Source organism: Spermophilus citellus, assembly GCF_964194105.1.
Source record: "Spermophilus citellus genome assembly, chromosome: 15".
Lineage (NCBI taxonomy): Eukaryota > Metazoa > Chordata > Mammalia > Rodentia > Sciuridae > Spermophilus > Spermophilus citellus.
The window spans coordinates 83,326,331-83,339,670 of NC_138195.1; the positions used below are offsets into that span (position 1 = coordinate 83,326,331).

The window sequence follows — 13,340 nt, forward strand, 5'->3', positions numbered from 1 at the left end:
CAGTACATAAACTCAAGACCAATGAAAAATCATTTTAATTTCTCCTTTTATAAATTTCTAAAATTTTAGGAATTTATTGCTGTTAGATATACTAATACATTGTGATGGTTTTATGACAGCTTTTCCCATAATCCTTAATTACAGTAAGGTAGGTGAAGAACAATAGGGGCCTGATGTAGATTTGAAATACAGATCCACAAAATTGCCCCATTAAAAAAAATGCCAACCTACTTTGGAATATAAGACATAAAGTCCATAATACCAAAAGATGCATCCTAGTTTTTAAATTTAATCATAATTAAAATCAATTTTAAAACTTACCTTTACCCATTTTAATATGATGCAAAATTTTATGCTTTAAATTATTCATATGTTCATAGTCCATTCCTATTGAATATCCACTAAGTGCTTGGGGGTTAAGAAATAGCCAAAAATAACTTTTGACCTCAAAGAAGATTCTAGAAAAGAATAGAGATACAAAGAAGCAGCATCATGCTAATATAGTGAATACTGGTAGCTGAGGTGAAACAGAAGGGTATCTGGAGGTGAAGGAGGAGGACGTGTGGGAACCTCTCCCCACAGAGATGAGAGGAGCCTAGGGCAGGAACAAGTGTGTTTTGTGCATGTGCATTTGGAGGGTCATTGTCCCACAGTTTTTTAGAGACTATGTGCCTTGTCATAGTTGGAATGTGTCTAATGTGAACTTGGGAAATAATATAGGATTTGAAGTAAAGATAGGAAGAGGAAGAATTATCTGTATTCATGTATAAATTTGATAGGAGCAATTATTACACCTAGTTGTCAAGTTTAAGTGGATTTTCACATTACTTTTAATTCCATGTGTGGTCTGTAAGAGATTTTGAATAGTAATAGTTATTTTGGACAACTAATATGATACTAAGATCATCTCTTTAATTTTTAAATTTTCCTCACATCAATGTTTATGACAGCATGATTATAATCTATTGTATTATGATCAACTTGTTCTCTTGGTTTTAGAGTTCTGCTGCATAATTGGCAGTAGAAGAATAGTTACAAACAGATACATGTGCTATTTGGCTTCTTACAGATGTACATTTTTAGACTTCATTAAAAAAAACAATCACATAAAGTAAATTAATTTGCAAAATTTCTTAAAGTACTATATATTTTCTCCTAATTTTCAGATTGTGTTTTTAATCATTTTTCATCACAAATGGCACACCAAGAAGTTCCAAATATAAATTCGTTTTACAACAATAATGACATTTTCCAACTGTCTCATAAATTTGCAACATTTGGTAAAAGGGAGACTCGTAAAGCAAAATGTGTCACCAGTGCTAAAGAAAATGGGCTTGTGGTAATTAGAGTGTCATCTTCAAAGACAAAACTAATGCTTGAAATTCAACAGCATGATTGTGAAGAGTCATTGTGTGCTCACAGAGTGCCCACCTCTGTGCTGAGGCGTCCAAGTTCACAGCTTCATTAGTTCTAACCTTAGGACCTGAAGATGCTAGTTGTTCCCCTTTCATAGAGGGAAGGAATGAGTGTTTGAAAAGCCTGAGTAATTTGGTTATGGTCCAATAGTGAGTGAGTAGAGACACTGGGATTCAGAGTAGGTCCTCTGTGGTACAGGTGTAGGTGTAGGTACTATGGTGAACCCCACTTTACAGACTGGGAGAAGTGAGGTTTCCAGAGGTCTGAATCTTTTGGCTGTGCTCCACTAAGAAGTGGAGAAACTGGTCTTCAAAGGCAGGCTCTTCAGATCCAGAGTCTGTGTCACTCACCTGTTGGTGTTTATGCTGTTTGACAAATTTAAATTGTAAGCATGTTGTTGACATTTCCTTTTGTTCTGCAAAATGCAGGAAGTAATACATCCAGGTATTAATTGGATAGAAGGAGAACAGGTGTTAAGGACAGGACTAGAGCCAGAAATTGGTAGCAAAGATAATTGTAATTTCTTCCATTTTATTATTTTTGGGTCACCACAGCAAAGCAAGAGTGTTTCAGGAGAATGCAATTCACTCTTCATCCATTTCGAAGGAACAACAGTTGCCTTAGTTCCCAAAAGTCAGAAAGTCAGCTATGTCAGCAAGAGTCCCCAAACTAATCTGCTAAGTGGCCCAGATGAAATTTGTATGTCTTATTCTCTGTTTCTATCTTTACTGATACCCTCTCTTTATCCCCTAATTATTACTATTGTTATTATCATCATCATTCATCATGTTGTATTATACAAACTACCATGTTAAAGTCTGGGCAAAAACAAACATTGTCTATGCAGAAAGTACTGTAGCAAGCACTCAATTCTTAAAATGTGATAGAAACTCAAAGCTCAGAGGACAAACTGGAATCTTTAAAAATACTTTGGCATTCTACAAATAAAATTTCAAAAATTAAACAGAAGTATTAATCACTGATTTTTCTTTATTGTGAGGATTAGGGTTTACAATAATATATGATATTCCAGGGAATATCTAAAGTTAGTGAATTTGGAATGTTTATCAATTTACATTGTGAGTTTTGGTAGTGTGTATTGATTGTGTACTCCAGACCTTTCACTTTCATGTGTATAGAAAAGACAAAATAAGGAATCAGAAACTTCTCATTGGTTAAAAAAAAAATCACTTAATCATGTGAGATGCCCTGTACAAGTTAAGGAGAACCTATACAAATGGAAAAATGTGTTAATATAGGGTTGGGGATGTGGCTCAAGTGGTAGCACGCTCACCTGGCATGCATCTGGCCCTGGTTCGATCCTCAGCACCACAAACAAACAAAGATGTTGTGTCCGCCGAAAACTGAAAAATAAATATTAAAATTCTCTCTTTCTGTCTCTCTCTCTCTCTCTCTCTCTCTCTCTCTCTCTCTCTCTTAAAAAAAAGAAAAATGTGTTAATATAAAAATTAGAAAACTGTGAACACAAACTATGGTTTGCAGTTTTCTCAGAGCTAATTGTATATTACTCTGGGAAAGGTCGATTGTGTATTTGTGTGTGTGGTGGGGGGTACGTGTGCATGTTGGTCTATGTGTATATTTCTAACAAAGACCAAGAGCACAGTGTCTTCCACTTTTAGTATCACTCAGCATGGTGTTTATATTTTGCATAGTCTTTCTCTTCAGATCCATTAGCCACTCCTATTGAGAGGTGCAGATCAGATTCTATTTGCTAACAACTACATTTTTAATAAAATAATTTTGAATTTATATTAAAGGAATAATTTGATAATTAAATCACATTTACTATCTACTTTGAATAAGTTTTTTAGTATGGATTTATTACTTCTAGGAAAAGTATAATTTAGTAAGTTAAGCTATTAATGATTGCATTACTGTTATCCCATATTATTATGTGGATATCTCTTTTAAATAGTGGTTAAGCAAAGCCTGAGATTATATTTTAGATCCTCATTTAATGAATACCATCACCACTATGTCACAAGTGTTAAATATGTAAATAATAAACTGCCACTGGGTGTTGCCTTGTGTCCATTGTCTTCCATAGGGAATCTTATGAATGATGCATCAGAGGGCTGCATCCATTTGCATGCAGAGCCCAGTAGTTAACGTTTTAAGTTAAAGCCAGTGAATCTTTAAAAGTCTGTATAAATAATAAAGCCATTCATTGTGTGAAGGATTCTGCCTTCTTCCAATGATATGATTCTCTTCTCATGTGAAAGAATATTTAATTGCATCACTCATCTTCCTTTAATATTTAATAATAATTTTATTAGCTGTATTGAATGAGAGGGGCAAGATTTGCAATATCTAGTACTGGCCATCAATTTTTTCTTATCATGACTTAATGAATTTTATAATTACAAGGAGAGGCAGAAATATGAATTAGCTTGGTAGTTGGTTGGGACTTTAAGGTTTATTGATTTTAGCTTGGGCAAATCCCACAATAAGTACAAGGAGAAAGAAAAAATATCGAGGGTGCTTTAGAAGCACAGGCACAAAACTTCTACAATTTACTAATCATTCCTAATTTAAAATAATGAACTTGGAAGCTTTGAATAAAGTTATAAATACCAACAATGATGATTCCTACCAGTTCCATAGAAATTGACAGGGGATCTTGACATCTTACAATACTTAGTCTTGTAGGGTATATGTTCCTTTAATCTCTATTCATGCATTTTGACAACTTTTCATTATCATTTCTTAGACATTTGTACTGTTATTTTCTTTCAGCTAAGACAAAAGCATAGGTTATTTTGAGTGGGAAAATTTGGCATAAGCTGTCATTGTAATAGCATTTTTTTATTATTATTTAAGTAGCACGTCTCACCCAAGGTTTTCAAAGTGCTTTTGAGAACATTTTATTAAGCTTGTAGGATGGAGGTCAGGGGAAAAGTTATCTGTAGGCTCTATACATTTAATGTCCCTATGGAAATATAACCCAGGCCATGGGGAGAAGGTAATTTTCATCTTTATCTCTCTTGATATGGATGTGTATATGAAATGGTTCCTAAATTTTCAGTGCCATTTGTTCAAAAATGAAACCAGATATTGTTGAGTTTAATGTGCTTTCAAGCCTATTTTAAACAGATCATTTTTAACCCCCTCCAGCAACTGCTTCGAGAACGACAGCAGATGGCCAGCCGTCCCTTTGCTTCTGTTGATGTAGCACTGGAAGTAGGAGCCGAACATACAGACTTTCTGCGAGGGCCATTAGAGGTAGGAACAGTGGTGCCGAAAGGGGACCACAGTGATTTACATATTTATATTGTTTCTCTAATCTGCATCTGCTTGTGAAGCCACACAGAGTCTGATTATCTAGAGTTGACAAGATTCAGCTACATATGTTATGCCATTTTCAAGACACACAGTTTTAATGGTATGACATGAACTGTAACAAAAGCCACTGGAGAATCTATTAGCCTAGGCAAGACTGACAGACTGCTCACCTGGCAGCCTTTCCCTGACAGGTAGGAGTTGACGGAATTTAAGATATAGTTATGATGGGAGAAACAAAGCACAGACACTTAGTCCTTGGTACATCCACTGGCCCCTAGTTAACAATTCATCTCTACCTTTATTAGCAAAGTTTACCATAAAAAATGGAAGGACGTGAGTAGCACTATAGTTTTATTTTTAAATTTTGAGAAGTATAATTTTTTTCTTGTGTGTGAAGAATGGCTGTGCAGAAATAGAGTACAGTGAAACAAATCATCATACACAGGTAAATGTGGTGTCAAAACCCCCAAACAATGCATGAAATGGTTTCTGAGAACAAAAACCCCAAATAGTAAAAGCTCACGGATTGTGGTTAATGGTTAATTATTGGTGTGCTTTTGAAGCACACCAATTCAATTTTGTGCTTATTATTTTATTTTTATTTTCTTTGTATCACAATATTTAAGTAGAAAAATTAAAGCACTCTCATATTGAAATATTTTATTCCCTTTTTTAAATGCTCTCATTTGAATAATTATATGTTGATATTTTTAAGATTTTGCTTTTCTTTAAGGAAAGCAAGGTATATAAAATTAAACTCCTTCCCAAATCTAGGTACAAATATAATTGATTCTGTAACATTTTTGGTGATTCTGAAAAAATGAAACTGTTACACGTCATGGATACTATCCAAAAGGCCTGTTCTGGGAGGCAATAAAATGTGTGCTGTGTCTGGCTTTTGTGTTCTTGACTTTTTACTACTCTAGATCACAGGTTGCCGTGGAAGCTTTGAACACTAGGAAATTTATGTGTGTCTCTTCCATTGCTTGGGGAGAAATTGGAAAAGAGACACAGTGATTAGATGAAAGTTACAGCGAGTGCTGTCATTTCATCTTGGCCCCTTGGTTCAAATGTTAGTTCAAAACCCTTAGCAAATAGAAAACCTGGACTATTTGTATCCAAATTCTCATTTGTTCATCTGTTTAAAACATTCTCAAATATTGCTAAAGCCAAGGAACAAAGGGGAAAGGAATGTCAGTAGTGCAGACATAAGCCAGAGCAGAAGGAGTTATCAGAACCAGGAAGCTCACCCAGGTCCTGCCTGTGTCTCAGTTGCTCCCTGGAGGGATTTGAGAAACTGCTATCAGGTGCACATATGTTCATTATATCTTCTTGTTCAGTTTTTCCAAACTTTTCTTTCTTCTTTATCATCGTGACTTTTTAACCTTAAATTTTACTTTGTGGAGTTAGAAGTATCGACCCCACCTTTGTTCAGTTTCTATTTGCTGGCAGTCCTTCCTTCTTTGTGTCCTTCTGTTTTGCACTTCTCTCTGGTAGAGGAGATGATTGGTTTGTATTTCCCCCTTTACTCCATGAATCTCTGTTTGGTGTACACATTGACAGAAGTTACTGTTTACCAAGAACAATACTTATTTCAGCTATCCAATGTGTGTGTGTGTGTGTGTGTGTGTGTGTGTGTCGTGCATGTGCGTGTTATTAGCATGCCTCCTTGTGATTCTCTTCCCAGCTTCTGTTGGATAAATTGACTTTTGTCTACCAAACCAAGTATTTCATATCATATTTTGTTTCTCATAGTACCCCTTACTTAGCAAGATCCATCATAGTGGTTACTTTTCCTTAGCAAGTCTAAACCTTACAAACACATTCCTCCACTGCCAGTCTCAAACGAGATTAATGCTTAGAATGCTCTCAGTTCCTTGTTTCTCCTTCCAGATGTTGACACTCCCTGAAAATTTTGATCTTAATGTTTTGGATGTACTTCTTTCTTTATTATGGAATATTTTAATAACAATGAATGTTTTATTATTTTTCTTTCTAGCTGTTTGCTCATTCATTTCTTTCATTTTTCACTAGTATAACCCTCCTAGAGATTTCTTTTTATGTGGCATTCTTCTTGCAAGATCAAATGTGTATACATGTGTGTGAGTATACACACACACACACACAAACACAAACAATTTAATGGTATGTAAAACTCAGTTTAAAGTTTCCTTCTTTAAAAATTTAAAAACAGTTTAATGTCAACTTGAGTGTCCTTTATAAGCAGTTTCCATCTTATTTCTGAAATTTCTCAGAATTTTCTCTTAATAATACTTAAATTTAGCTTCAATGGATCAAAATAAATATTTGATTTTTTCCTAAGTATTAGACAGTGTACACATACATTGATGTAATCACCAAGCCCCCAGTTGAGGTGGGCAGAAGTGAAGGCTTATGAGTGGTCCAGCCCTCTGCCTTCATGGCTGTGAGATTCTCACCCAAGCTGACCTCTTGGGTTAACATCGATATTCCGTAGCCTTGGGCTGGCACCTGGCTGGTTCTGCTTCCCTGCTGCACAGTAGGTGGAGCAGGTATCAGTCCAGCCTGGACAATGTGACTCTGTCCCTTTCCTAAGGCAGGCTACCATTTTCTTGTATTTTTTTCCCTAAGTTTCTCCTGAAGATTTTGTGAAATTTATCTCTCTTATTTGATCTCCTTGTTCAAAGTCAGTGAGGGGAGGGACAAGCAACTTTCTGGTTTGCTGTTTCATTGACTAAAAGGCAATTGGTGCCAGTGCTTTCTGTACCTTACAGCATTACATAAATGTTGGAATTCTTGATATTTTTCTTAATTTTATTAATACTCAGTTCTCTGAATAACTGGCATGCCTGTGTTTCTTTTGTACCCCTTCTATTCAGAAACATAATTTCAAGATGTCAAAGGAAAAAAGAAAAAACATAATTACATGTAGATTCTCATTTAGCTAAGCTTTTTTAAAAATCTGTGAGTAAAGTTCTAGTTATTAATGTACATCATTTATAAAAAGGTTTATTGAAATAAAATTCATGTAACATAGTTCCCCCACTTAAGCCATGTAATTTAATTTTAGTATATTCAGAGTTGTGTGACCATCACCAAAATCAACTTTAGAATATTTCATCACCCATAAAAGAAATCCCATGCCCATTAGCATCCACCAGGCTTTCTTCAGCCCTCCCATCTCTGCCCTGGCAGCCCTGGGCAAGCTCTAATATGTTTCCTGTCTTCATCGATTATCCTATTTTGGATATTTTGTACAAATAGAGTCATATAATATGTGGTCTTTGGTAATTAGCTCTTTCGCATAGCACAATGCGAAATGACGCATTGCGGCGTATGTCAGCACTTCATTATCTTGTTGCAAAATGGCATTCCATCATGCAAGCCTCACCTTTTGTTTCCACTTCATCAGTTAGTTGATGGACATTTGTGTTGTTTACACTTTTTGGATATTCTGAGCAGTACTACCATGAACATCTGCGGAAAATTGTTTGTGTGGGCACATGTTTAAATTTCTTTGGGGGTTTATAACCTAAAGGTGAATTACTAGGACACATGACATCTTTGTATTACTTGTTGAAAAGACTCTCTGTTGAATGGTCTCAGGTTCCCTTGTTCAAAATCATTTAACCATAAATATGTGAGTTTGTTTCTGAACTATTCTGTTGGTCTACATGTCTATCTTTACAACAGTGCCACACTGTCTTGACTACCATATCTTCATTATAAGTTTTAGAACTGGAAAATACCAGCTATCCATGCTGTTCTTTTTAAAGATTGTTTAACTCTTCTGGTCCCTTGAAATTTCATGTAAATATTGGGATCTATTTTTTAATTTCTGTCAAGAAAACTGCTAGTATTTTGACAGAGATAGTGTTGGATGTGTACATCACTTCAAACATTCACTTTATTAAGGGGGTAATTTTGTTAATTAAGTACCTTTGGGCTCCATTCTCAAAATCCTAAACTTAATATTAGATTTCCTTCATCTTGGCAAATAATTATGATTTCTGATATTTTAAATTCCCTATGGCCGTATATATCCAATGATCTCAAGTTAATTGACAACTAAGAAATTCTCTAATAAATTCAAGTTGAAAACATTTTTTGTTCAGTAGATATTTTTAGAGTTTAAATTGGTTGTTTACTTCTTCCTATTAAAATTAAACATCAAAGTAAATCTCAGCAGCTAACTGCTAATTCCTTCCTTTGACATCTTTTAGAAAATAATAGAGATAGAATTAGAATGTTTAAAATTATATTGCTAAGCATTTTGTAATAATTACTACGTAGAAGTTATTTAGCTGATCTACACACACATACATATAAATCCATACATATCCACATATATGTGATATTTGTTTTCCATTATTACAGAACAATGAAACCTGTCCCAAATCTCTTTTGTATATTTATAACTTAGCACGATGCTTAGTATGATAACTTAGTGTTGATTTTCTCACATAGTAGATTCTGAAGCCTGGGCCTGTTGTTGTTGTTGTTGTTGTTGTTGTTATTTTGTGCTGGGGTTTGAACCCAGGGGCATTCACCCCTGAGCTATATCTGCAATCCTTTTATTTCATTTATTTATTTATTTAATTTTGATACAAGGTCTTACTGAGTTGTTGAGGCTTGCCTCAAATTTGCAATCCTCCTGCCTCAGCCCCCCAAGTTACTGGGTTTACAGGCATGTGTAGCTAGCATAGGACTATTCTGAAATCATATTATAAGTTTTGTTTAAATCTAAAAATTAAAGCAATTTTAATGTTTTCTGCTAGACTTTTTAAAATTCAATGTTTAAACTCAACATAAAGCAATGGCTGTTTCTGTTATGTAAACATTTATTGACTACTCATGATGTGGTAAATTAAGGGAAGTATTTCTTTAAATTAGATTTGACTCTCATGTGCAGCTCTTGAGTTTCATTCTTTACAGGCAGAGGGGAAATTTAAGGAATAAGAAATGAATTACCTTTTATACATCTTTGGGTGATTGTGCACCATTACACACCAGAATGTCCTATTCTCTGAAGTGGATGTGTTCCTAAAAATGTTTTGTAAGGTAATTATATGTTTTTAATGCATGAGAAGTATTGAATCTTTACAAGACCTTTAAGGTGCAAAATTCTTTGTGAGTAAAATAAAAATAATTATACTATGAATATGAATGAATAATCACTCTAAATTTTCTATTGGTAAATCTGAATTGTTGTATTTTCCTATATTATTATAGTGACAAAATGTATTATTATACTATTCATTAATGCATTTAGAATGTGAGTTTATCCACAAATATAATTCATATGATTTTAAACTTACTTTTAAAAAATTACTTTTGTAATAGCCACATGACCCATAGTATATATTTTGTCACTTTTCTCCCAAGCAATAACATGAGAATTTATAGCTGTTGCTCAGTAGGCTTTTATGGAATGCTTCCCATGCATCAGGCACTGTATGGGCACTTGAGAAATGTCAGGGAACACAGCAGAGAACCCTGTCCAGTTGGAACTCACATTCTAGCCAGAGAAAGGAAATTATTTAATGTTAGCAATTGGACATGGTTTGAAGGGTTGGGGAGAGTGGACTGTGTCAAATGAGAGGGGGTAGGGTCACTTTGCATAGACTCAGTGAGAAACCAGCAAGTCTTGGGAAAGAAAGTTGCAGACTAAGGGACCTGCTAGAGCAGAGGTCCAAAAGTGGGCATGCCTGGCAAACCCAGGGATCAGCAAGGCCAAGGGAAGGGCAGGTGTAGGCAGATGATGTCAGGCCTCATAGACCACTGATGTTGGTGTTCAATTCCAAGAGAAGAGAGCCACTTTGGGGGTCTTGAGAGAAGGAGATAATCTGACTTCGCTTTTTAAAAATCACTTGCCTTCTGGACTAACAATAGTTTAATGAGGGATATTTTCAACTAGTTCCCTGATAAGTACAAAGTGAGATGAGGACAATTTTCTCACTATGGATTGAAAAATATGCTGGTAAGGAAGGAAAGCAAGAAAGGGGAAATGGAAGGAGCCTGTTCCACTGTGGACGACTAGAGCTTTTTACCCATGGCGAACCCCGAGAGCCAAGGTAAAACACAGCTCAAACTCCCTGACACCAGGGAGTGCTGGAGTAGGGTACTTATATCCCACATCCCTGTGGTCACTAGTTGAGGCATACTCTGCAGGAGGCCAGGGAAAGCCCTTATTTGAAGAAATCCAGACATTTTGGCATATGCAAGCCAGGGATTGGAAATCATCCTGGAGTTTCTACCAGCATGGGCAACAAGAGAAGAAGCGAAACTCCTTAGGAGACTTCTGCAGGAATCCAGGCCAGAGGTGATGGTGGCAAGACCAGGGTAACAGCAGAGCCATGGGAAATGGTCAGAGTCTGGACCAAAATTGAGGTTTATTATGAGTATGGTGTTGTCATTTACAAGATCTATCCAGTGACTTTATGTTTGTAAGGTCGAGATAGAAAGATGGTAGTAATTTTATTTCTTTTACTGGCACCATAATAGTCCTAGAGCTTCTGATGCTCTAGTTGTCTGTTGGTCATTGTAATGGATAATAGCACCAGTCTCTGCCAGCACATCACTCAGATAGCATAGCATGTGTTTTTCTTAAATAAATAAAAGATACTATAAGAAACTTAGGTAAAAGCACCTAGTGCCCTTAAATGACTTAGATTGTCTGAGCTTTTTAGATCTGATGTGACCCTAAAATTACATCATAAAAATAAGTTATTCATAGGCAGTCAGGTTGAAAGGCTAAATGTGGAAAATATTCATCCCCCATTCCTGTTTCCTTTTTTCTTCATTGGAAGGGCAGGGCAATGTGTGTTAAGGAATTGTCAGCTTTATATAACCTTGTATGAGTCTGTAAGCGTCATTCACAGTTTTCACCAGGATAGATTACTCATTGTGTGTTTTTTTTAGTTATAATATTCTAGACATTTATTTTTACTCTACTACTTTCAATACTTAAAAACTAGAAACTACTTTTAATGATTTAATCCAACAATTAAGGATTTTTAATTGATTCATTATATGTTATAGAATAGAATAGTATATATATATATATATATATATATATATATATATATATATATAGCAATCTAATTTTTTATTAAAATCTAAGAAAAGGATCTGTTCACTAATTTCTTAATAGTTGTATCTTCGTAGATAGTATGTATGTGGAATTCTTTTTGAATATCTGTATTATCCTTTCTATAATTACATGTATTAGTTTTTACAAGGAAAAATAAAAGAGTGAGATGAAAGTATAAATCATGGATTCTTTTTTTCCCAATTTTTAGCCTCATATATTGATTTCATATGTATTGAGTGTTTGGAATCTTTCCAGATATTCAAAATGAGTGTTTCCAATTACTATTGCTACACATTAGGAAATGAAACTTTTAGGCATATTGTAAATACACTGAATGCTCTGTTACCTTTTAACTCATGATATTTAATTTATCCACATTCCAAATTTTTGAAAATATAGATGTCTTTTAGGATATGTTCTAGAAGATTAGTGTTTAAGTGTACATAGCATGCCCTGAAAAAGCATTCTAATTATGAGGATGTATATGCCAAGGTAAGAAGCTTGACTTTGTTCTTCCCAGGTCATGCAGACAATTAAAATATTTAAATCAAGTTTAAAATGCTGAGTTTTCAAAATTTATTTTCTGTCTCAACCATTTGCACCTTAGGTCAATCTTATAAGCAAAGCTGGTTTCCTTTTTTCCCTTACTTTTGAAGAAACTGAGGCTCAGAGAGCTTAAGACCTTCATTAAAGTTAAACAGTCAGTAGAGCAAATACTCGAATTTGGAATTGCAGATGCCCCTAAGGTTCCTTTCCCACACCACTATTTAATGCACACTGATTTTAATTCAAACTGAAAATATAACTTGGGCTCTTGTATAGCAATGGAATTTTTTTTTCTTGTAAAGCTATTATCACAAGTTGCTGAAAGTCCATGTAGTCTCTTTGATTCCATGTATTCAAATAGTCATAGAAAATTGTAGATCTTAAAAACATCCAGTTGGAAGATTATAGAATGACATAGTAGATCAAAAATTCCAGCAGTTGTAATTAAATTGCCATAAAGAAGTTAGGATGGTTTACTAAACCACAATAAACTCAGTAAATAAGTTTTCTGTTATTTTTTTATATTAGATGTTTCTCATAAAAATAACTTTTATAGTTATTTCTATGTTATAAATATCAGAGTCGTCCTGTAATTTGCTTTAGAAACAAAGTATAATACAGGTTTATTTGGTCATTATAGTCAAGTAGGCTTATTAACAATTTTAAAGACAGTATATACAGCATGATTAATTTTGACCAAATTAATAATTTTAATAGTATATCAGGGCATATATTTTAACCACTTTATACCCGAGTTTTCAACCCACATATTTGTAATGTCTTGATTTTCCTCCATGTAAAGAAAATTATAACTTTGGAGTGTTTTCTTTGTTCAAAAACATGTTGGATATATGAAAAGTATTGATGAATTCAATTCCCCCTAGATAGAATAGTCTAATTTGGAATCTACTTTCCCTGTGGTGGCCATACCACTGCTAATGTTGACACTGCATTGAAATCTGCTTATTGAGAAGTTCTGCCTGTTATTATGTAAGAAACCTCT

At 34.6% G+C, this 13,340-nt stretch overlaps 1 protein-coding gene across 1 annotated transcript in view; it reads left to right on the forward strand.

Annotated features, from left to right (window-relative positions):
* ATRNL1 (attractin like 1) overlaps positions 1–13,340 on the forward strand; it is a 716,619-nt gene that overhangs the window by 495,653 nt on the left and 207,626 nt on the right. Inside the window, exon 27 of the mRNA XM_081268108.1 lies at positions 4,552–4,659. Coding sequence (XP_081124234.1) covers positions 4,552–4,659 — 108 coding nt within the window. The remainder of the gene's footprint in view (positions 1–4,551; positions 4,660–13,340) is intronic.